Source organism: Cricetulus griseus, chromosome 3 (assembly GCF_003668045.3).
Source record: "Cricetulus griseus strain 17A/GY chromosome 3, alternate assembly CriGri-PICRH-1.0, whole genome shotgun sequence".
NCBI lineage: Eukaryota > Metazoa > Chordata > Mammalia > Rodentia > Cricetidae > Cricetulus > Cricetulus griseus.
In genome coordinates this window covers 132,886,291-132,908,103 of record NC_048596.1, presented here as the reverse complement: position 1 = coordinate 132,908,103, position 21,813 = coordinate 132,886,291, and the positions used below count along the sequence as shown (strand labels likewise).

At 42.3% G+C, this 21,813-nt stretch overlaps 1 protein-coding gene across 4 annotated transcripts in view; it reads left to right on the top strand.

The window, feature by feature from the left end:
- Mtmr10 (myotubularin related protein 10) overlaps nucleotides 1–11,576 on the top strand; it is a 63,504-nt gene extending 51,928 nt beyond the window's left edge. For all 4 annotated transcript variants that reach the window (XM_027408071.2, XM_027408072.2, XM_027408073.2 and 1 more), the window contains 3 exons: nucleotides 4,284–4,454; nucleotides 7,788–7,970; nucleotides 8,535–11,576. In XM_027408071.2, the coding sequence (XP_027263872.1) occupies nucleotides 4,284–4,454; nucleotides 7,788–7,970; nucleotides 8,535–9,131 (951 nt within the window). In that variant the 3' untranslated portion in view covers nucleotides 9,132–11,576. The remainder of the gene's footprint in view (nucleotides 1–4,283; nucleotides 4,455–7,787; nucleotides 7,971–8,534) is intronic.
- Nucleotides 11,577–21,813: the final 10,237 nt, after the last annotated feature.

Genomic DNA, 21,813 nt, shown 5'->3' with positions numbered 1-21,813 from the left:
TTTCTGTGATAAACATCATAACCAAAACCAACTTGGGAAGGAAAGGGTTTATATCATCTTACACTTCCAGAGAGCAGTTGATCACTGAGGGAAGTCAAGGCAGAAACCATGGAGGAATGCTGCCTATTGGCCTGTTTCCCATAGTTTGCTCAGCTTGCTTGCTTTTTTTTTTTTTTTGGTTTGAGACAGGGAGACAGGGCTTCTCATGTACTTTGGGAGTCCTGGAACCTGCTCTGTAGACCAGGCTGGTCTTGAACTCACAGAGATCACTTGCCTCTGTCTCCCTAGTGCTGGGATTAAAGGCATGTACCACCACTGGTGTTCTGAAGGAACTTTGAAGAGTTTGGAGGTCCAATATAACATAACCCTAGAACTCCGTAACACAGCTTAATGGGCTATTCTAGTGTGAGTAGGAAAGACAAGAGAAGTGTAGAAATGGAGAATGTAGGCCATGCTCACAGGGTTCCAAAAGGGAACAAGTACTAGAAGCCATTCATGGGGTAGTCTGTCAGACAGTCTAGCTGTGCTATACTCCTGTCCTGAAAACTTGAATGAGACAGAATGGGCTAACTGGTTCAGCAGAGGAAATTTCAAGACAGCAAAATATTCAGGCTGCAGAATGGTTACTGTTCACTTTGTTTACCCAGATTTACAGTGAGAGAGGTCAGAAAGTGGAGCAGGATGATATTAAAAGTACTTCTGGCAAGGGAAAGAGTCTGAATCTGATTAAACTTGTAGACAGAAATGTGCCGCTTGATAGGAAAAGAGCTTAAACCAGATTAAAGTTGGTGACAGGGTCACTGCACAATGGCTGTGATTCTTAAAAAGATTAATGTCATGAAGGGGAAACTTTGAACTTTAGAAACAGTAAGAAACATGCTTTGGGGGCAAGGCCTCGCCCAATGAAAATTCATTTCGAAGGACCTCTGTCCTTCAGAGCACCCTGCTGGCAGATGGCAGCTAGGAAAGTGCTATCCTAGGATCAGTAGCAAGGAACTCAAAAATATAACCAAAATACCTGACTTACAGCTATCTTCTAAGAGATTCTACACCTGGAGCTGTCAGAGAACTTGGCATTGTCCACACGGTTACAGGCATGTAAAATGAAAGAGTGGGGTGGATGTCACATGGAGGTTTGCACCAATTTTTGGTAAAACCATTGGTTTTTATTAAAAGCCACTTCCTATGTGGACACCCAGGTGTGCTATGCCTGAATCTGTGAAGGTGAAACCAAAGTTGTAGTGGGGACCCCAAGACATTGGAGATGTCAACAAGCTGCAGGCACTGTATGGAACTGACCCAAGAGAGAGGCCGTATGTGTCAGAGTTGGAGGGATGTCTAAAAACTCCCATGAGCACACATAACCCATCACAAACCCCAAGTGTCAGGGTTAGAGCCACTTTCCCCTGCTGTTTCAACCTTGCTTTGGTACCGTTTTTTTGTTTGGTTTGCTTTGCTTCATTTCTGCCTTTTGAGTGAGAATGTTTACTCTATACCAGTCTATGCTGGAGGTAACTTATTTTTTAATTTCATAGGGATCACCAGTAGAAGTTTACTGGGAGTCTCAGAAGAGACTGGGCTTTAAACTTTTGAATAATGTTCAAGCTGTGAGACTAGGGGACAGGGACTTAGAGAGAGACTTAATGCATTTTTCACTGAGCTGGCCGTGAGCCTGTGGACACCATTGGCAGAGTGTTGTGTCTGAATGTGAATGTTTACCATTGGCTCATATGTTTGGACACTTGGTCCAGCAACATAGCTGTCTCAGGAGAGTTTGGGATGTTTGGGTGGAGCCTCACTATAGGAAGTGACTTGCTAGTGTTGGGCTTTGTGAATCATAGCCAGGCACTGCTTCCTGTCTGTTCCCTGCTTCCAGATCCATATACGTGTGAGCTAGCAGCTGCCTCAGCTGTCATACTTGTCTGCTACCATGCTTTCTCCACTGTGGACTAGACTCTTTCAAACTGTAAGCCAATACAAACCTGTCCTTCCATAGATGGCTTCTTGTCAGGTGTTTGAGTTCAGTGATGAGACAAGCAACTGACACAACTTCTCCTGATTTAATACGTCATTCAGAAGAATAAAAACAAAACCATCACAATTAAACTGAATCACAGAGCAAATGTATTTAATGGACATCTGCAGGGTATTTTACCTAACAGCTGCAGATTACACATTTTTCCCTGCAGCTCATGAAACTTTCTCCAGAATAGATCCTATTTTAGGACATAGCATTCTTAACAAATGAAAAACAAAAGAGAAGCAATGCTAGCAATACTGTGTGATACCTAACTTCAAGTCATACTATAGAGCAAAGGTAACAAAGCCAGCATCAGGCTGGCACAAAAGGACATATAGACCAATAGGAAAGAAACAGCTGACTAAGAGATAAGGCCATGCAACCGCCCGCACACTAGGGAAAGAACAGTCTCTTTAGTAAATGGTTTCTGAGAAAACCCGATTATCTACATTTAGAAGACTGGAACTTGATTCCTTCCTCTGCCTGTAAAAAAATCAATTCAAAATGAATCAAAGACCTTATAATACAGGAATATTGAAGCATACTAGAGGAAAGCATACAGGGAGTGCAGACACAGGCTTGTGTGGACGAGGGGTGGGTAGAAGCAACTCTTATACAGTGCTGATGGGAATGTAAATTAGTGAAGCCCTCACAGGAATCAGTTTGGCGGCTTGTCTTAGTTAGAGTTTTCTATTGCTGTGAAGAAACACCATGACCTTGGCAATTCTTATAAAGGAAGATGTTTAATTGAGGTGGCAGCTTACAGTTCAGAGGTTCAGTTCATTATCGTCATGGTAGGGAGCACGGGGCCAGGCAGGCAGACATGGTGCTGGCTACATCTTGAGCAGAAGGCATCAGGAAGTAGTCTCAGACACTGGGCAGTATCCTGAGCATAGGAAACCTCAAAGCTCACCCCCCCCCCCAGAGTGACACACTTCCTCCACAAGGCCATACCCACTCCAACAAAGCCACACCCAATAGTGCCACTCCCTATGAGATTATGGGGGTCAGTTACATTCAAATTTACAAGGTTTCTAAAAATCTAAAATAAGAACTACCTTATGATCCAGCTATGCCACTCCTTACTGTATACCAGAAGGGTTAAAGGTCACATACAAAAGGCATTGCCCATGTTCATTGTGAAGTCAGCTTAGGTACCCATTATCACAACTGAATGGTAGGAAAATCCAGGGTATGTATATAAGACATAGTACTGTGCTATAAAACAGAAGGAACTGTAGCACAGCTGGAGATCATGATGGTAAAGCAAAATAAGCCAGACTTGGGAAGACAGATCACCTATTTTCTCTTAGTGGGGAGAATTACTATTAGGGAAGAGGGAGGAGGTAAGTGTAAGAGGGCAGGTGGTAACATTATACATGCATGGAAATGCCATATGCCATCCCCTATTGTATAGAATTAAATGCTAAGCATATCCTAGCTAACTAAATTATCTTTGGAGTTTCGTAGTTCCTGATAATAGGCCATAACAGCTAGGTACTGAGATTTTGAGAGGAATATCTTTGTCATATCTGTGTGGCTTCCTGGGCTCCCTCTTGAGCTGCAAAAGGCCCTTCAATCCTTCCGGGGCCAGGCAGCCAGGTTGGCTCTGTCAGTGTTGTTTCAGAAAGTTGATTAGTGGTAGAGCATGCAAATGAGCTGCCTGCAGCTGCTGCCCAGGGAGTACTCACCATGGCTTCTGGCTGATGCCAAGCAGTTTTATGAAACTTGGGCAATTCCTGGATGGTGAACATTCGGATCAACCAGAAGTTATAAGGTTTGACTGAGGGCTTTGTGTTGCTCTATAGAACCACTTGCAGGATATTTAAACACGTTGTTTGCTTCTCTACAAAGTGTGCTATTACCATGCTTGCCAAGCAAAGAAGAGTTTCTTTCTTTCTTTCTTTCTTTCTTTCTTTCTTTCTTTCTTTCTCCTGGACAGGGTTTCTCTGTGTAGCCCTGCTGTCCTGGAACTCACTCTGTAGACCAGGCTGGCCTCAAACTCACAGAGACCCACCTGCCTCTGCCTCCAAAGTGCTGGGATTAAAGGTGTGCACCATTGCTGCCCTACACTTTTAATTAAATGTTTGTCTTGACATAGACAGGTTTAATTTGTTCATATGGCCTTAGTTTAGCTCAGCCAAGTGTTTGAGGCTTAGGTGTTTTCTTGTTAGTCTCTTTAGCATCATTAATAAGTCTGGGAATGCATGTGACAACCAATGGGAAGCATTAAATAATCTCTTTTTCTGTCTGTATTTGCCAGTCTCCTTTATTCTTGCTATTCTTGGATACCACGTGGCAGCTATTAGAGCAATATCCAGCTGCCTTCGAATTCTCTGAGACATACTTAGCAGTGCTGTGTGACAGTACCCGGATCTCACTGTTCGGCACCTTCCTGTTCAACTCTCCTCATCAGCGGGTGAAGCAGAGCACAGTAAGTGACATGCTGGCTGCAGCTACTGTTTGTATGTAAAGGCATATACATTTTGTGTCTGGTGTATATGTATGCATGTCCTCATGTGTGTGCAGGTGTATGTGAATTTGAAGGCCTGAAGTTGATGTCTGGTGTCTTCCTCAGTCACTTTCCACCTTGTTTTCTTGAAACAAGTCTTTTACAGAACCTGGAGCTGCCCGTTCTGGTTATCTAGCTAGCCACCTTGACACAGGAATCCTCTGTGTCTCCCAAGTTTTGGGATCTCACGTTGCCCCCATCCTGCCCTGCTTTTACATGGGCTCTAGGGTTCCAAATTCTGTTCCTCATGCTTGCATAATCAGTGTTTTATCCACTGAGCCCTCTCTCCAGTGCTGCCCCCCTTTACAACTTTGAAATGTAATTAAAGTACAGTTAACTGCATGTTTAAAATAAAATGTGACTTAAAATTCTTACCTTTCAAAATAATTTCAGAATGCATTAAAGATTTAATTTTATTTTTATTAATGAGGATTTTGTTTTCCTCTGTAAACTGCTCATAATAAATGTGTTTAAGGGTATCAATTACTTTAACTACCTTAAATAGTTTTTGGATTTTTTTTTAGTGGAGCATCAAACACAGGGCCTTGTACATGCTGCTGAATTATAGCCCTAGCTCAATACCTCCCCACCGATATCTTTTATTTTTCCTTCTGATTTCAAGATGATGTCTGTCACTTATTTAGACAGGCCTTGACCTGGCAATCCTAAGCCTTAGCTTCCTGCATAGCTGGGCTCACAGTACTGAGTCGGCTGCCTCACTTGGACTTCTGGGTTACTCCTTGCACATCTGAGTTGGTGATCAATAGCTGAAGACATTTATTTCCTGATAAACCAGTAGAATAAAAGCTCTATTTCAACTGTTTCTGAAGGAGTTGTGGAGCAGGGAATTTAGACACAAAGGTAGACTGAAGTTCTCTGCAGACACTGTTACCATGTATACTCGTGTCACATGGCATCCACTGTGGGTAGATTGCATCTGTGATGACAGTTCGTAGAGCTGGAGGAAGAAGACTCAGGACTAAGACTATGGAGCCATTCTTGAGACCAACCCCTCGATACCACTGGTGTGAACCTTCTTGCTTTGCGTCACCGAATGTGAAGCCACAGTGGAAAGAGCTCAGAAATGCTACAGTGACGGTGGAGGGAAGCCAAGGGTAGCTTCTGTAGGTTTGAGGGATCATCCACTCTGACCCTCTGCTTTACCTCTGAGGCTCCAGTCTCGGTAGTGTGGCCCCAGAGCAGGAATTCTTAATTCTGTCCTGTTCTAGAAAATTCTAGGTCTGTGGTTCTCTCAGAAATAGGGTTGAAAACCCAGCACCACAATGGGTCCATCATGTAAAAGTAGTGTCTTTGGCAATGGAGTACTACTCAGCAGTTAAAAAAAAAATGACATCATGAAATTTGCAAGCAAATGGAAGGAACTAGGAAAAAAAAAAATCATTCTGAGTGAGGTAAACCCAGACCCAGAAAGACAAACATGTTATGTACTCACACATAAGTGAATATTAGATGTAAAGCAAAGGATAACCAGACTACAATCCACAGCCCCAGAGAGGTTAGGTAACAAGGAGGGCCCAAGAGGGAAACATATGGATCTCCCTGGGAAGGGAGAATAGAAGAGATCTCCTGGATAAACTGGGGGCGGGTATGGGGGAATGGGAACATGAGGGATCAGATTGGGCTGGTTGAAGCCTGATGGAGGGGGAGAGTAATGAAAGAAATGTCTTGATAGGAGGGCCATTTTGGGGTTAGGGAGAAACCTGGTGCCAGGGAACCAGGAACCCACAAGGATGACCCTAGCTAAGACTCCTAGCAATACTGGAGAGGGTGCCTGAACTGGCCTTCTCCTGTAGTTAGGTTAGTGACTACCCTAATTGTCATCAGAGAGTCTTCATCCAGCTGATGGAAGCAGATGCAGAGATCAACAGCACTGGGCTGAGCTCTGGGAGTGCAGTTGAAGAGAGGGAGGAGGGATTGTACAAGCCAAGGGGGGTCAAGGTCATGGCAGGAGAACCCACAGAGACAGCTGACCTGAGGTGTGGAAACCCACGGACTTTGGGCTGACATGCATGGGACTGACTTGGGCCTTCTGCATGTGTGTGACAATTGAATAGCTTGATCTGTTTGTGGAGCTCCTAGCAGTAGAATTAGAACCTGTCCCTGGCGCTTGAGCTAGCTTTTGGGAACCTATTCCCCATGCTGGGTTGCCTCACTCAGCCAGCCTTGATGCAGGGGGAGAGCTTCATCCTGCCTCACTTGATGCACCATGCTTTGTTGACTCTCATGGGAGGCCTGCCCCTTTCTGAATGGAGATGGAAAAGAAGTGGATGGGAGGGGCAGTAGATGGGAGGTGGGGGTAGGGAACGAGAGGAGAGGGGGAGGGGAAACTGGTCAGTATGTAAAATAAGTGAAAAAAATTAATACAAAACAGTAGTGCCTTTGGTCAGCTGTGACACCTGCATGTGTCCAGGTATGAGAGACAAAGAACACTAGTCAGGCTATTTTAGCTAGGAGTGAGGAGCGACCTAGAGAGGAATACTGCACCTTGACTGATTAGGGACCTGGCTTGATTAGTGAGAGAATGAGTATGGGGAGGGGCAGGTCTTGTCTCATCTGAGAGTCCTCAGAACACAGAGGCAGCAAGATTGCTCAGCACTGCTGCTTTGGGGAACCTAGGACTCCAGAGAAACTTGTTTCTGTGTTAGGCAGTTTTTACATTGATAGGTTTGAGAAGAAAATCTTGTGCGATTTATTCTGTCTTCCTACAAAGATTTAACATTTCCTAAGGTAAAACTGAAGCCCAGAGGCTCTTGGGGTATAGAAAACTTACTGTGTCCCTAAAATAAATGGCTTCTCAGATATGCACCTGCAGTCTTACCGACTCATGAGTTGTGCACCTTCATTACTGGGAGCTCACCCTTCTGGGGTTTCTGCTTCACTGACTCATGCGCAGGTCTGTCTACTGCATGCACATGTGCACACACATGTACACACGCATGCCTAAAGTCGGGATGTCAACAGTAGTCTAAGGTTTGCGCTACCATTTTAGTGAAAATGTTTTGTTTTGTTCTTAGTGAGCACCTTCATTATCCAGAGTGCAAAGCCTCCTTGGTCCCAAGGCTGGGAACATGCTGAGCAGGCAGTATGCTTCTCTCACTCACATCCCATCATCATTTTCAGAGTAGAGTTGCTGCTCCCATGAGGGCTGAGTGCTCTAGTGACGAACTCTCCTGAGGGCGCAGGCATGAGAAAAGGTGGGGGTGTGTATTTCTCATACGTGTGCTTTCCTTACAGGAGTTTGCCATCAGCAAAAATATTCAGCTGGGTGATGAAAAGGGCTTGAAATTCCCCTCGGTTTGGGACTGGGCTCTTCAGTTCACAGCAAAGGACCGGACCCTTTTCCACAACCCCTTCTACATCGGCAGGAGCACGCCTTGTGTGCAGAATGGCTCCAGGAAGTCCTTCAAGCGCACAAAGGTAAACTGCAGACAGCAGCACAGTAGCAGTAGACACCCCACTCCATACTGGTGCAGTGCCATGTCCTTAGACACGGTGTCTTTACAAGTGTTAGACAAAGGCACTTTGCCAGGAGGCAGCTAGTGCAGATTTTGAGAGGCCTTCCCTTTTTAACTGATGTAATAATATCTTGACTATTTTCTTGGTGATTGAGGCAGGCCCTTGAAGCCTAGTCGCCAGAAGAGATGGCAGATAACGGCTCTGAGTCAGACTTCTCACTAGCCTGTCCATTTTTTCCAGAAATCAGCTAGTGTAGATTTTTTCCTTACCCTCACATTCTTATGAGCATGCACTAAAGCAAATGATACTTGCCTTCCACTCTCCTGACATGGTGATAACTTTGGAGGCTCAATCCATAGTTCCAGAGGAGACCAGCATATGCCCCATAAGGGAAAGCAGGACCATGTCCTCCAAGGCTGAACCCCTCCCGACATCTGTTAACCCTAGCTGGAAACATTACACCACTTGTCCTTTTGAAAAGTGGGAGCTCCAGTAGATTAATGTTAAGATCTGTCTTGTGTGCAGAAAAGCTACAGTTCCACACTGAGAGGAATGCCATCATGCCTAAAGAATGGAATCATCAGTGACCAAGAGCTGCTTCCAAGGAGAAACTCACTAATCCTGAAACTGAAGACAGAGCCACTGCAGCACACTGACAGCCAGAACAGTGGGGTGGATCAGTATTTTAAAGAGTGGTTTTCCAAACCAGTCAACCTCCATGGCATTATCCTGCCACGTCTCTCTGGAACACACATCAAACTGTGGAAATTGTGTTATTTCCGCTGGGTTCCTGAGGCACAGATCAACCTTGGGGGCTCCATCATGGCCTTCCACAAGCTCTCTCTCCTGGCTGATGAGGTGGACATGCTAGGCAGGATGCTGAGGCAGCATCGAAGTGACCCTCTAGAAGCTTGCTATGCAGAGTTGGACCAAAGCAGGATGTACTTCAGAGCCACAGGTCCACACGACACCCTGGGGACACCAGAGTTTCTCTCCTCTTCATTTCCATTTTCCCCTGTAGGGAATCTGTGCAGACGAAGCATTTTAGGAACACCATTAAGCAAATTTTTAAGTGGGGCCAAAATATGGTTATCTACTGAGACTCTAGCAAATGAAGACTAAACAAAGTTATTTTCTGAACATATTGTAAAAAGTCGTATATTTTCCCCTATGAACTGAAATTGCTAATCTAGGCACTTAAAACTGGTCATTTTATATGTAAGAAATTTGCACTAATATTTAAAACTCATCTAATCATGCTGCCTTCAGTTATCCTAAGGGCAGTGTGACTTTTGGGTTTTGTCCTCTACCCTTTGGGTCTGGCTCATTTGGGTCATTTTCAGGACACATTCCCCATTGTTACATATATGATCACAGTAGTGAGGTTTCTCTGCTGTGTGGATTTTGTCAACATCTATTTTCCTACTACCTGTTAAAGGTTATCTGATAGTCAGATTACAACCCAAAGAAGGTGGATAGGGAAGTTCATAAATTAGTATTTAAAGCATTTCCAGGTCATCTGATAAAACTCCCAACAGGCCTCAGTTGGCATCTATATATTTTTCTCTGGTTGAACTTAGCTAATGAGGGTTTGTGTTCTGGGGTTAGACATTATTTTAGTTCACCTCATTTAGGACCATAGATCACTGTGTTTCAGAATCATGGATTTGCTTTAATTCCGTACACTAACTTTTTCAAAAGCACTGTAACTTTAAAGCATTCATTGTAGCTAATTAAACCTAGAAGTGCCTTTGACATAAAGATTAGAGTAACAAAGTATCTAGAATAAGAGAGGGAAATAGTTCCACTTTTTAGAGTTAGGGCATTCAGACTCCACTGCATATTGGGAATAGCTTCTTGCCAACAAGCTTCACCAATAGATAGTAATCTCCAGAGCCACAATTTTGTCCCTCAGGAAGTCACCCTGCAATCTATGGGGTACATCTCTTAAAGGCTCTCTAGGCATCAGATGCACAGCTCTGGCTGTGGCTGAGGGTGCCCAGTCATGGACAGGAGCATGCCACACCCCTACCAGGGGCTGCTGGGAGTGTTCTGGCCTCCCATGATCACATCAGCTGGCATGCTGACATAGGCTAGAACTCCTCCTTAGAAATAACTGGTGGGCTTCGTGACCTGGACACATGCACAGACTAGAGAAGAGGACTTCCCCAATTATTGCCATTTTAATACACAGAAATGCCCCCCTCCGGTTTGGGGGGGGCAATGCCAAGAGGCTGAGAAGCTCATATGAAGCCCTTGTTCCAAACCACACTAAACCTGGTCAGCTTTACAAGGCCAAGTTCCGAAGCTCCCAAGTGCTGATGTGGGGAGGGCTTCTTTTCCTCATTTAAAGGTGGATATTTCCTAGGGGACAATGGCAGTGTCTTAAATCACCACCTTGCATTTCAAAATACTTTATAGTAAAGTGCTGATTTAGTTGGTTTCTTTTCCTAAAATGAATTTCTCCAGATAGTTTGACCTGTATATGTGCTGCATACCCATTTCTACTTTTTTACCTTTTCAAACTGTTTAATGATGTCTTTGTATTTAACAGAACAGATGTTCTTAAAGGACTCCTAAGAAGTTCAGAGCTCATTGCTAACCTAAGGCTTCCAGCCATCTGTCACCTATAGAAAAGGGGCTCTTGTCAACTTATACAAATAACATGTCAGCAGTGAGGAAGCTCCAGTCCCTGGCTGCACAGCAGCCCTGGGCCCTGAGACATGACCACACCCCCACTGGAGCCTGATAGTAATTCCCCCATTTTCATTAAGCTGCTGTGCCACTACTATAAATTGTTCTAGATTTATTTGGGGGTTGAGAATTTATTTCTTTGTAATTTTCAACACTTACATTTACTTCAACTCCTTTAAGAACTTTGTTTTTGTTAACTTACAGAAAGGTCAGGTACTATTAACACTACTTTCTGATGGAAATTGCATATTTTTGTATGGAAATCAATTGTAAATGTTTTTATATTTCCACTGGGTGGTTGTTGTATTATGATTATTGTGCCACTGCTTCCTGTGTATAATATTTGTAAAACAGCTCCAAAGTCCTAGTGTGGCCTATGGTACAGCTGCTTGGTACCTCTGTTAGCAAAAGTGACACTGTGGTGGCAGAAGAGGTAAGCATGGCTGCATGCAGCATACCAAAGAGCTCAGTGCCACCATCTCCAAGGCCCTGTGGGCAGAGCCTATGCTGTTGGTGCCCATGCATAGGCTGATGACACTGGACATTCTAGTGCTAACCCTAAAGGTAGGGTATCTTACTGTTGTTTTATGATGGGAACCAATTCTAAAACCAAAAATGCCTAACTATTTACAGAAAGGACATTAATTTGAACTGACAGAAGATGAAAACTGTTCAACACATTTTTCAACAACATCTTCTTGCTGTAGCAGTAACCTCAAGTACTTAAAACTTGGTGTTGAGAAAAGCTAAAACCTTTGTGCCTAAATACAACTGATGAGCTAAAGTAGGATGAGCAGGTTGACTGGATACTGCTCAACAGAAAGGATGTAAAGGGAGTTCTGACAGCTAAATAAAATTTCCATTGAAACCGTTTGTAGTAGTCACCAGTATGAAACAATCCATAGGACCATAGCAACTGGTGATGGGAGGCTTCTGCTCCTACCAGCACTTGCATATCGTTTATTTGTCGTTTTTGAATACCCTCTAAGATAAGATGTAGAAACAGCTTTCACATCAATTCAGAACTAGCTGTAGTAGGCCACCTGGGTATCAGTGAACTGCTCTAGCTGAGGAATTTTGTTTCCCTGAGTCCCTGGAGACTGGGACCCCATATTGAGTCCTGAGCCTGCTATATAGTTAAGCCACCTCCTTCTAGGTCCCTTCTCTAGCCTGAGACTCTTTCAAGCAGTGGTAGTAAGCAGTCCTGTTGCAATAACAATGTATAAAATTAACCTGATCTAGCCAATGGGGATATTCCTAAAAAGAATGTACTGTTGTACTGACATTGGTCTTGCTGTTGTTAATCTAGCCTCAAGTGCTTACAGAGATATAAGAAGTTAGTGGCATGGAATTATTTTATAATTGTGTTTTACTAACAAGGAGTTTTCCAAAGGCCATTCTGGCCAGGGAAGCAGGTAGCCTAACTGCAGATCTTCACTTCTCCCTCAGCTCCTCCAAATCCAATCCCCCAGTCTCACCCCCAGCTCTGTAACAGACCACCCACTGTAAACTCCTCTTCCTTTCTGCCCCCACCATCTCCAATAGATCACCCAGACCTCCTCTTCTAACCTTCCTTCCCCTTTCTCATTCCATTGTTCCAGCCCCAAACAAGAGCAGGCACTCCCTGTGAACCCACAGGACACCTGGCCAGGGAACCAGGTGGCCTAACTGCAGAACTTCACCTCTCCATCCTGTCCTCTAAATCCAGCATCCCTGTCTCATCCCTAACTCTGTAGCTAACCACCTACTGTGGCCTCCCCATCCTCTCTGTCCCCATCTCTAGTAGACCACACAGATCTTCTCCAACCTTCCTACTCATCCTGTTATCCCAGCCACCAACTCCGGAAGGCATTACCTGGGAACCCTCCTACCAAGCCTGCTAGAGAAGCAAGTAGACCAGTAAAGTAGGTAAGTGATCTTCTCTATCCTCTTCTCCAAATCCAATCCCCCAGTCTCATCCTCAGCTCTGTAGCAAACTACCTATTATGGCCTTTCCTCACTCTCTGCCCCTATTGCCAGGGTACTAAGCAGAACTTGGTTAAACACCCTGCTTTCTTCCTCCTGTAGACCCTTAACCACCCTCTCATAGCCCATCCCCATTCCTAAATGTCAGATCCCAATACCTACAAACACATTTTAACTGGAACTCCTAGTGGCCCCACCTAGCAAAACTCCAGAAGTCCCTACCAGGAGGCACATAATGACACCATCCTGAGGACCACAGAGGGCAACCGAAACCAGGGAACAAGACACCCAACCAGGACAAGACCAGATATCAACACCTAGAATTACAGTCATCACCAACTCAGATGCCTAGATACCAGCATAAAAACACAGTAACAGCCAGGATAACATGTCTCTACTAGAGCTCAGAAAACTACCATAGTAGACCCTGAGAATTTTAGCAGAGCTGAAGAACAAGACAAAGACCATAAAACAAACTTTATGAATACAATAGAGGTTCTTAGAGAGGAGTTAAGTTCCTTCAAGAAATCTCTGAAAACAACAATGAAACGAAATGAACAAAACCATTCAGGACCTAATTATAGAAATAGAATCAATGAAGAAAACCCAAATTGAGGGAAATCTGGAAATGAAAAATTCAGGAACTCAAACAGGAACTTCACAGGCAAACCTTACTAATAGAAGACAAAAAATAGAAGAGAGAATCTAAGACATTTAGACCATCATAAAAGAAATGGATTAGTCAAAGAGAATGTTAAATCTGAAAAAACATCCTGCTACAAAACACCCAGGAAACCTGGGACTATAAAAAGACCAAATCTATGAATAGGAATAGAGGAAGGGGAAGAAACACAGGTCAAAGGCACAGAGAATATTTTTGACAAAATCAGAAGAAAATTTCCCCAGTCTAAAGGAGATGACTAGCAGGGTACAAGAAGCACACAGAACACCAAATAGACTGGAATAGAAAAAAAAATTCCCCTTGGTACATAATAATCAAAACACTAAATGTACAGAACAAAGAAAAAATTATTAAGAGCTGAAAGGGAAAAAGACCAAGTAACATGTAACAGCAGACCTTGTTAGAATTACACCTGACTCTAAAAGTCAGAAGGTCCCAGACAGATATTATACAAACTGTAATAGGAGACCACAGATGCCAGTCCAGGTTTCTTTCTTTCTTTTTTTTTTTTTTTTTTTTTTTTTTTTTTTTTTTTTTTTTTTTTTTTTTAGTTCAAAATAGGAACAAGCTTGTTTCACATGTCAATCCCTTCTCCCTCTCCCTCCCCTCACCCCTCCTACCCTATCCCGACCTACCCCCTACCCCATCCACTCCCCAGGCAGGGTGGGGCCCTCAATGGGGGCTCCGCAAAGTCCATCACATCATCCTGGGCTGCGCCTAGGCCCTTCCCCTTTTGTCCAGGGCAAGAATGCATCCCTTCACGTGGGATGGGCTCTCAAAGTCTCTTCTTACACCAGGGAAAAATACTAATCCACTACCAGTGGCCTCCTAGAGTACAGAGGCCTCCTCATTGACATCCATGTTCAGGGGTCTGGATCAGTCTTGTACTGGCCTCCCAGACAGCATCTGGGGTAGATGTGCTCCCCCTTGTTCAGGCCAGCTGTTTCTGTGGGTTTCTCCAACCTGGTATCAACCCTTCGATCTTCATTCCTCTCTCTCTGCAACTAAGTTCCAGAGTTCAGTTCAGTGTGTATCTGTGGATGTCTGCCTCTGCTTCCATCAGCCACTGGATGAGGGCTCTAGGATGGCATAAAAAGTAGTCATCAATCTCATTTTAGGGGAAGGGTGTTTAGGTTATCCTCTCCACCACTGCCTGGATTGGAAGTTTAAGTCATCCTTGTAGATCTCTGGAAGTTTCCTAGTGCCAGATCTCTCCTTGGACCTATAATGGCTCCATCTAATATGGTATCTCTCATTCTGCTCTCCTCTATTCTTCCCCCAACTCAATATTTCTGCTCCTCCATTTCCTCCTCTCCTCTCCTCTCCTCTCCTCTCCTCTCCTCTCCTCTCCTCTCCTCTCCTCTCCTCTCCTCCAGCTCTCATTCTGGCAGCTCGCCCTCCCCTCCCCTCCCCTCATGCTCTCAATTAGCTCAGGAGTTCCTGACCCTTCCCATTCCTGGGGTCCATGCATTTATCCCCTAGAGTACTTCATGTTTCCTAATTTCTTTGGTGAAGAGGATTGTAGGCTGGTAATCCTTTGCTCTATGTCTAAAATTCATATATGAGTGAGTATATACCATGTTTGTCTTTTTGTGACTGGGTTACCTCACTCAGGATGGTTTCTTCTAGTTCCATCCATTTGCCTGCAAATTTCAAGATTCCATTGCTTTTTTCTGCTGAGTAGTACTCCATTGTATAAATGTACCACATTTTCTCTATCCATTCTTCAGTTGAGGGGCATCTAGGTTGCTTCCAGGTTCTGGCTATTAAAACAATGCTGCTATGAACATGGTTGAACATATGTCCTTGTTGTATGAACGTGCATTATTTGGGTATATGCCCAAGAGAGGAATTGCTGGATCTTGAGATAGCCTGATTCCCATTTTTTTATGTTATTTTACTTATTTGGTGCTGATGAGGGTCAAACCCAGAGCCTCTTGCATGCCAAGCAAGTCTACTGAGCCACACCCCTGATTCCCATTTTTATGAGCAACCGCCATACTGATTTCCAAAGTGGTCTTACAAATTTGCACTCCCACCAGCAATGGAGGAGTGTTCCTTTTTCTCCACATCCTCTCCAGCATAGATTGTCATTGGTGTTTTTTATTTTAGCCATTCTGGCCAATATAAGACAGAGTTGTTTTGAGTTGCATTTCTCTGATGGCCATGGATTTTGAGCACTTTCTTAAGTGTCTTTCAGCCATTTCAGATTACTCTGTTGAGAATTCTCTATCTAGTTCTGCACCCCACTTTTGTCAAAGGCTTTTTCAGCATCTAGTGAGATGATCATGTGGTTTTTCTTTTTCAGTTTGTTTATATGGTGGATTGCATTGATGGATTTTCGTATGTTGAACCACCCTTGCATCCCTGAAATGAAGCCTACTTGATCATAGTGGATGATTTTTCTGATGTGTTCTTGGATTCGATTCGACAATAGTTTGTTGAGTATTTTTGCATCAATGTTCATGAGGGATATTGGTCTGTAATTCTCTTTTTTAGTTGTATCTTTGTGTGGCTTGGGTATCAAAGTGATTATAGCTTCGTAAAAAGAGTTTGGCAATATCCCTTCTGCTTCTATTGTGTGGAATAACTTGTGCAGTACTGGCATTAACTCTTGTTTGAATTTCTGGTAGAATTCTGCAGTGAAGCCATCTGGCCTTGGTCTTTTTTTGGTTGGAAGGCTTTTGATGACTGCTTCTATTTCATTAGGGGTTATAGGTCGATTTAAACTGCTTATCTGTTCTTGGTTTAATTTTGGTAAGTGATATCTATCCAGGAAACTGTCCATTTCCTTTAGATTTTCGAATTTTATGGAGTACAGGTTTTCAAAGTATGACCTGATGATTCTCTGGATTTCCTCAGTGTCCTTTGTTATATCCCCTTTTCATTTCTGATTTTGTTAATTAGCATGCTCTCTCTCTGCCTTTTGGTTAGTTTGGATAGAGGTTTGTCTATCTTGTTGATCTTCTCAAAGAACCAACTCTTTTGTTTCATTGATTCTTTGTAATGTTTTCCTAGTTTCTACTTTGATGATTTCAGCCCTCAGTTTGATTATTTCCTGGCGTCTACTCCTCCATGGTGAGTTTGCTTCTTTCTGTTCTAAAGCTTTCAGTTGTTCTGTCAATTCTCTCGTGTGACTATTCTCCAGTTTCTTTATGTGGGCACTTAGTGCCATGAACTTTCCTCTTAGCACTGCTTTCAGAGTGTCCCATAAGTTTGGGTATGTTGTGTCTATATTCTCATTAAATTCTAGGAAGTCTTTAATTTCTTTTTTTATTTCCTCCTCAACCCAGGAATGGTGTAATTGGATGTTACTCAATTTCCATGAGTTTGTAGGTTTTTTTGCAATTTGTATTGCTGTTGAATTCTAGCTTTAAAGCATGGTGATCTGATAAGATACAGGGGGTTATTTCAATTCTTTTGTATCTGTGGAGGTTTGCTTTGTTGCCAACTATGTGTTCAATTTTAGAGAAGGTTCCATGTGGCGCTGAGAAGAAGGTATATTCTCTTGTGTTTGGATGGAATGTTTTATAGATATCTGTTAAACACAGTTGGGTCATAACTTCTGTTAGATCCTTTGTTTCTTTGTTAAGTTTCTGTCTGCTGGTCCTGTCTAGTGGTGAAAGTGGCATGTTGAAGTCTCCTACTATAAGTATGTGTGGTTTTATGTGTGATTTGAGCTTTAATAATGTTTCTTTTACAAATGTGGGCGCCTTTGTATTTGGGGCATAGATGTTCAGGATTGAGACTTCATCTTGAAGGACTCTTCCTGTGATGAGTATGAAATGTCCTTCTTCATCTCTTTTGATTGATTTTAGTTTGAAGTCTAATTTGTTAGCTATTAGGATTGGTACACCAGCTTGTTTCTTGGGCCCATTTGATTGGAAAATCTTTTCCCTACCCTTTACTCTGAGGTAATGCCTGTCTTTGAAGTTGAGGTGTGTTTCTTGTACACAGCAGAAGGATGGATTCTGTCTTTGTATCCATTCTGTTAGCCTGTATCTTTTTATAGGCAGGGAAAGGCCATTGATATTGAGGGATATTAATGTCCATTGATTGTTTGTTCTTGTTTGTTTTGGATTTATTGTTGGTGGTGTCATTGTGTGTGGATTTCACCCTCCTGTTTCTTATGGTGTTTGGTAGAATTGGATTATCTATTGCCTATGTTTTTGTGAGTGTAGTTATCTTTGTTCGGTTGGAGTTTCCCTTCTAGAACTTTCTGTAGTGCTGGATTTGTGGATATGTATTGTTTAAGTCTGGTTTTGTCATGGAATATCTTGTTTTCTCCATCTATAGTGTTTGAATGTTTTGCTAAGTACAGTAGTCTGAGTTGGCATCCATGCTCCCTTAGTGTTTGTAGGATATCTATCCAGGACCTTCTGGCTTTCAAAGTTTCCATTGAGAAGTCGGGTGTGATTCTGATAGGTCTGCCTTTATATGTTATTTGGCCTTTTTCCTTTGCTGCTCTTAATATTGTCTCTTTATTCTGAAGGTTTGGTGTTTTGATTATTATGTGTTGAGGGGATTTCTTTTTATGGTCCAGTCTGTTTGGTGTTCTGTAAGCTTCTTGTACTTTCATAGGCATATCCTTCTGAAGGTTGGGGAAGTTTTCTTCTATGATTTTGTTGAATATGTTTTTTGTACCTTTGAGCTGTATTTCTTCACCTTCTTCTATACCTATTATTCTTAGGTTCGGCCTTTTCACGGTGTCCCATATTTCCTGGATATTTTGTTTTAAGGATTTGTTGGACTTGAGATTTTCTTTGTTCGATGATTGTATATCCTCTAGAGAGTCTTCAACAACTGAGATTCTCTCTTCCATCTCTTGTATTCTATTGGTTATACTCATATCTTTAGTTCCTAATCATTTATCCAGCCTTTCTATTTCTAGCATCACCTCATTCTGTGTTTCATTGTTTCTATTTCAGCTTTCATACCTTGAACTGTTTCGAGTGCTTCCTTCACTTGTTTGGTTGTTTTTTCTTGGCTTTCTTTAGATTCTTTGAGAGATTTGTTAACTTCTTGAATTCTTTGATGTGTCTTTTCCTCCATCTCATATAATTTTTTGCTTGTTTTTTCTTCTATTTCTTTAAGAATTTTCTTGTTTCCTCTTTAAAGGACTCTATCATCTTCCTAAGATAATTTTTGAGGTCCATATCTTCTTCATGCTCTGTGTTTGGCTTTTCAGATCTTGCTGTGTGGAGTCCCTAGATTCTGGTGGTGTCATTGGTTTTTCTGTCGAGTGTGTTTTTACTCTGTCTTTTTCCCATCCCTTCTTCCAGTGAGTGCAGGTGGCTCAGCTTCTGGCGGCAGCAGGATCACAGAGGGTGGTGGGTGGACAAGGGTGGGGTGTGTCCAGACTCAGGGTGGACCTTCCTGAGGCTCGTGCATCCGTTGAGGTTAGGGCACCCTGCAGGACACAGGGCAGGGTGTAGACAGGGGTGAGGTGTGTCCAGACTGAGGGTTGGCCTTCCGGTCTGGGCTGGTCCACTCTTGTCTGGGGGGTGGGGTTTTTCAGACAGAAGCGAGCAGGGGTTGATGGAGGAGGTTGGGAAACAGCTGAGCCCAGACTCAACTGAGGCTAGCGCACCGGCAGCAGGACAGAGGGCATGGTATAGACAGCGCCAGTCCAGATTTCTATACCCAGCAAAACTTTCAGTCATAAGCGGAGAAAAATAAGACATTCTATGATAAAACCAAATTTAAGCAATGTCTGTTTACAAACCCAGCCCTACAAAGCCCTAGGAAGAAAAATCCCATCTAAAATGATTGACTACACCCAGGAAAACACAAGGAATAGATAATCCCACATGGGAAACACACACCACACAACAACAACAAAATAATGGGAATCAGCAAACATTGCTCATTGATATCCCCCAACATCAATGAAAAAGACTGATAATGTAGGTGAAAACAGAATCCATCCTTCTGTTGCATTCAAGAAACATCTTAATATCAAGGATAGAGTAAAAGGATGGAAAAAGGTATTCCAAGCTAACAGACCTAAGATGGAGACTAGCATAGCCATTTTAGTATCTGGCAAAACAGACTTCAAAACTAATCAGAAAACATAGGGAAGGCCTCTTCATAGTCATCAGAGGAAATACTTACCAAGAAGACATTGCAATTCTTAACATCTATATACCAAACACAACGGCACTCAAGTTCATAAAAGAAACACTACTATAGCTAAAATTACATATTGACCCCCACACACTGTTAGTGGGAGACTTCAATACCTCACTCTTGCCAATACACAGGTCATCCAGGCAAAAACTAAACAGAGAAATGGTGGAGCTAACATGTTGTAAACCAAATAAATGGACCTAACAGATATTTTCAGATCATTTCACCCAAAAACCAAGAATATGACTTCTCAGCACATATAGAACTTTCTTCAAATTGACCACATACTTGAAAATAAAGCAAGCCTCAATAGAGACAAGATAACTGAAATAATACCTTCAATCCTATCTGACCACCACAAATTTAAGCTGGTTAACAACAGAAAGCTTATAAACTCATGGAAACTGAACAACTCACTACTGAATGAAAAAATTAAGAAAGGCTTTCTAGAATGGAATGAAAATGAATTCACAAAACACCCAAACTTCTGGGACACAATGAGGTCAATGCAAGTTCATAGCACTAAGTGCCTACACAAAAAAATCAGAGATATCTCATAGTAGTAACTTACCAACACACCCAAAAGCTCTAGAGCAAAAAGAAGCAAACACCCAAGAGGAGTAAATGGCATGAAATAATCAAACTGAAGGATGAAATCAATAAAATAGAAACAAAGAGAACAATACCAAGAATCACTGAAACTTGGTTATTTGAGAAAAACCAACAAGATAGACAAAACCAAACTAACTAAAATGTCCAGAAAGTATATCCAAATTAACAGATCAGAAATGAAAAGATGGACATAGGCTCATATACCCAGGAAATCCAGAGACTCATTGTGTATTGAACAGGTCTGGCCCCACAGACTCATGTGTTTCTGTGCTTGGCTTATAGGGAGTGGCACTATTAGGAGGTGCGTCCTTATTGGCGGAAGTTCATCACTGTGGAGGTAGGCTTTGAGGTCTTATATGCTCTAGCTATTCCCAGTGTGGAATTCGAGAGACCTTTTGCTGTAGAACTGTCATCTCCTCCAGCACCATATTTGCCTGCATGCAGCCAAGTCCCACTATAATGAAACTCTAAGCCATACCCAGTTAAATGTTTTCCTTTATAAGAGTTGTCGTGGTCACAGTGTCTCTTTACAGCAATAGAAACCCTAATTAAGACAGTCATAGAACATACTTTAAAAACCTATACTCTAAAAATTGGAAAATCTAAATGTATAATTTTCTCAATAGGTACTACTTACCAAAGTTAAATCAAGAACAGATAAACAATTTAAGTAGACCTATAGCTCCTAGTAAAATAGTAGCAGCCATTAAAAATTTCCTGGACAACAATAACAAAAAAATCCCAGGGCCACATGGTTTTAGCATAGAGTTCTACCAGACTCTCAAAGAAGAGTTAATGTCAATACTCCTCAAATTCTTCCACAGACTAGGAACAGAAGGAACATTATTCAGTTTACTTTATGAGGCCACAATTACCCTTATATCCAAACCACATAAAGACTTAACAAAGATAATTAAAGACCAATTTTTTTATGAACATAGATGTAAAAATTCTCAATAAAGTACTTACAAACTGAATCCAAGAACACATAAAAAAAGATCCATTGTGATCAAAAAGGTTTCATCTAGAGATGCAGGGATGGTTCAACATAAACCAATAAATGTAATCCACCATATAAACAAACTGAAAGACAAAACTACATGATCATCTCATTAAATGCAGTAAAGGCCTCTGACAAAATCCAACACCCTTCATGGTAAGAACTGGAGAGATTAGGGATACAATGCACTTACTTCAACATAATAAAGACAATTTACAACATCAACTTCAATGGAGAAAAACTCAGTAATTCCACTAAAATCAGAAATGAGACAAGGTTGTCTACTCTCTCCATATCTATTCAATATAGTACTTGAAGTCTAAGCTAGATCAGTAAGACAACTGAAAGAGATCAAGAGCACTACTAGGAGGTGTGGCTTTGTTGGAGTGGGTATGGCCTTGTTAGAGGAAGTGTGTCACTGTTGGTGTGGGCTTTGAGGTTTCCTATGCTCAGGATACTGCCCAGTGTCTCAGTCGACTTCCTGTTGCCTGCAAGATGCAGGACTCTCAGCTACTTCTCCAGCACCATATTTGCCTGCATGCCGCCATGTTCCTGCCATGATGATAATGGACTGAACCTCTGAAACTGTAAGTGGACCCCCTCAATTAAATGTTTTCCCTATAAGAGTTGCTATGGTCATGGTGCCTCTTCACAGCAATGAAAACCCTAAAACACTAAGTGACAACTTATTCTGAACTGTACTCCTTAAATAGGCAAAGTAG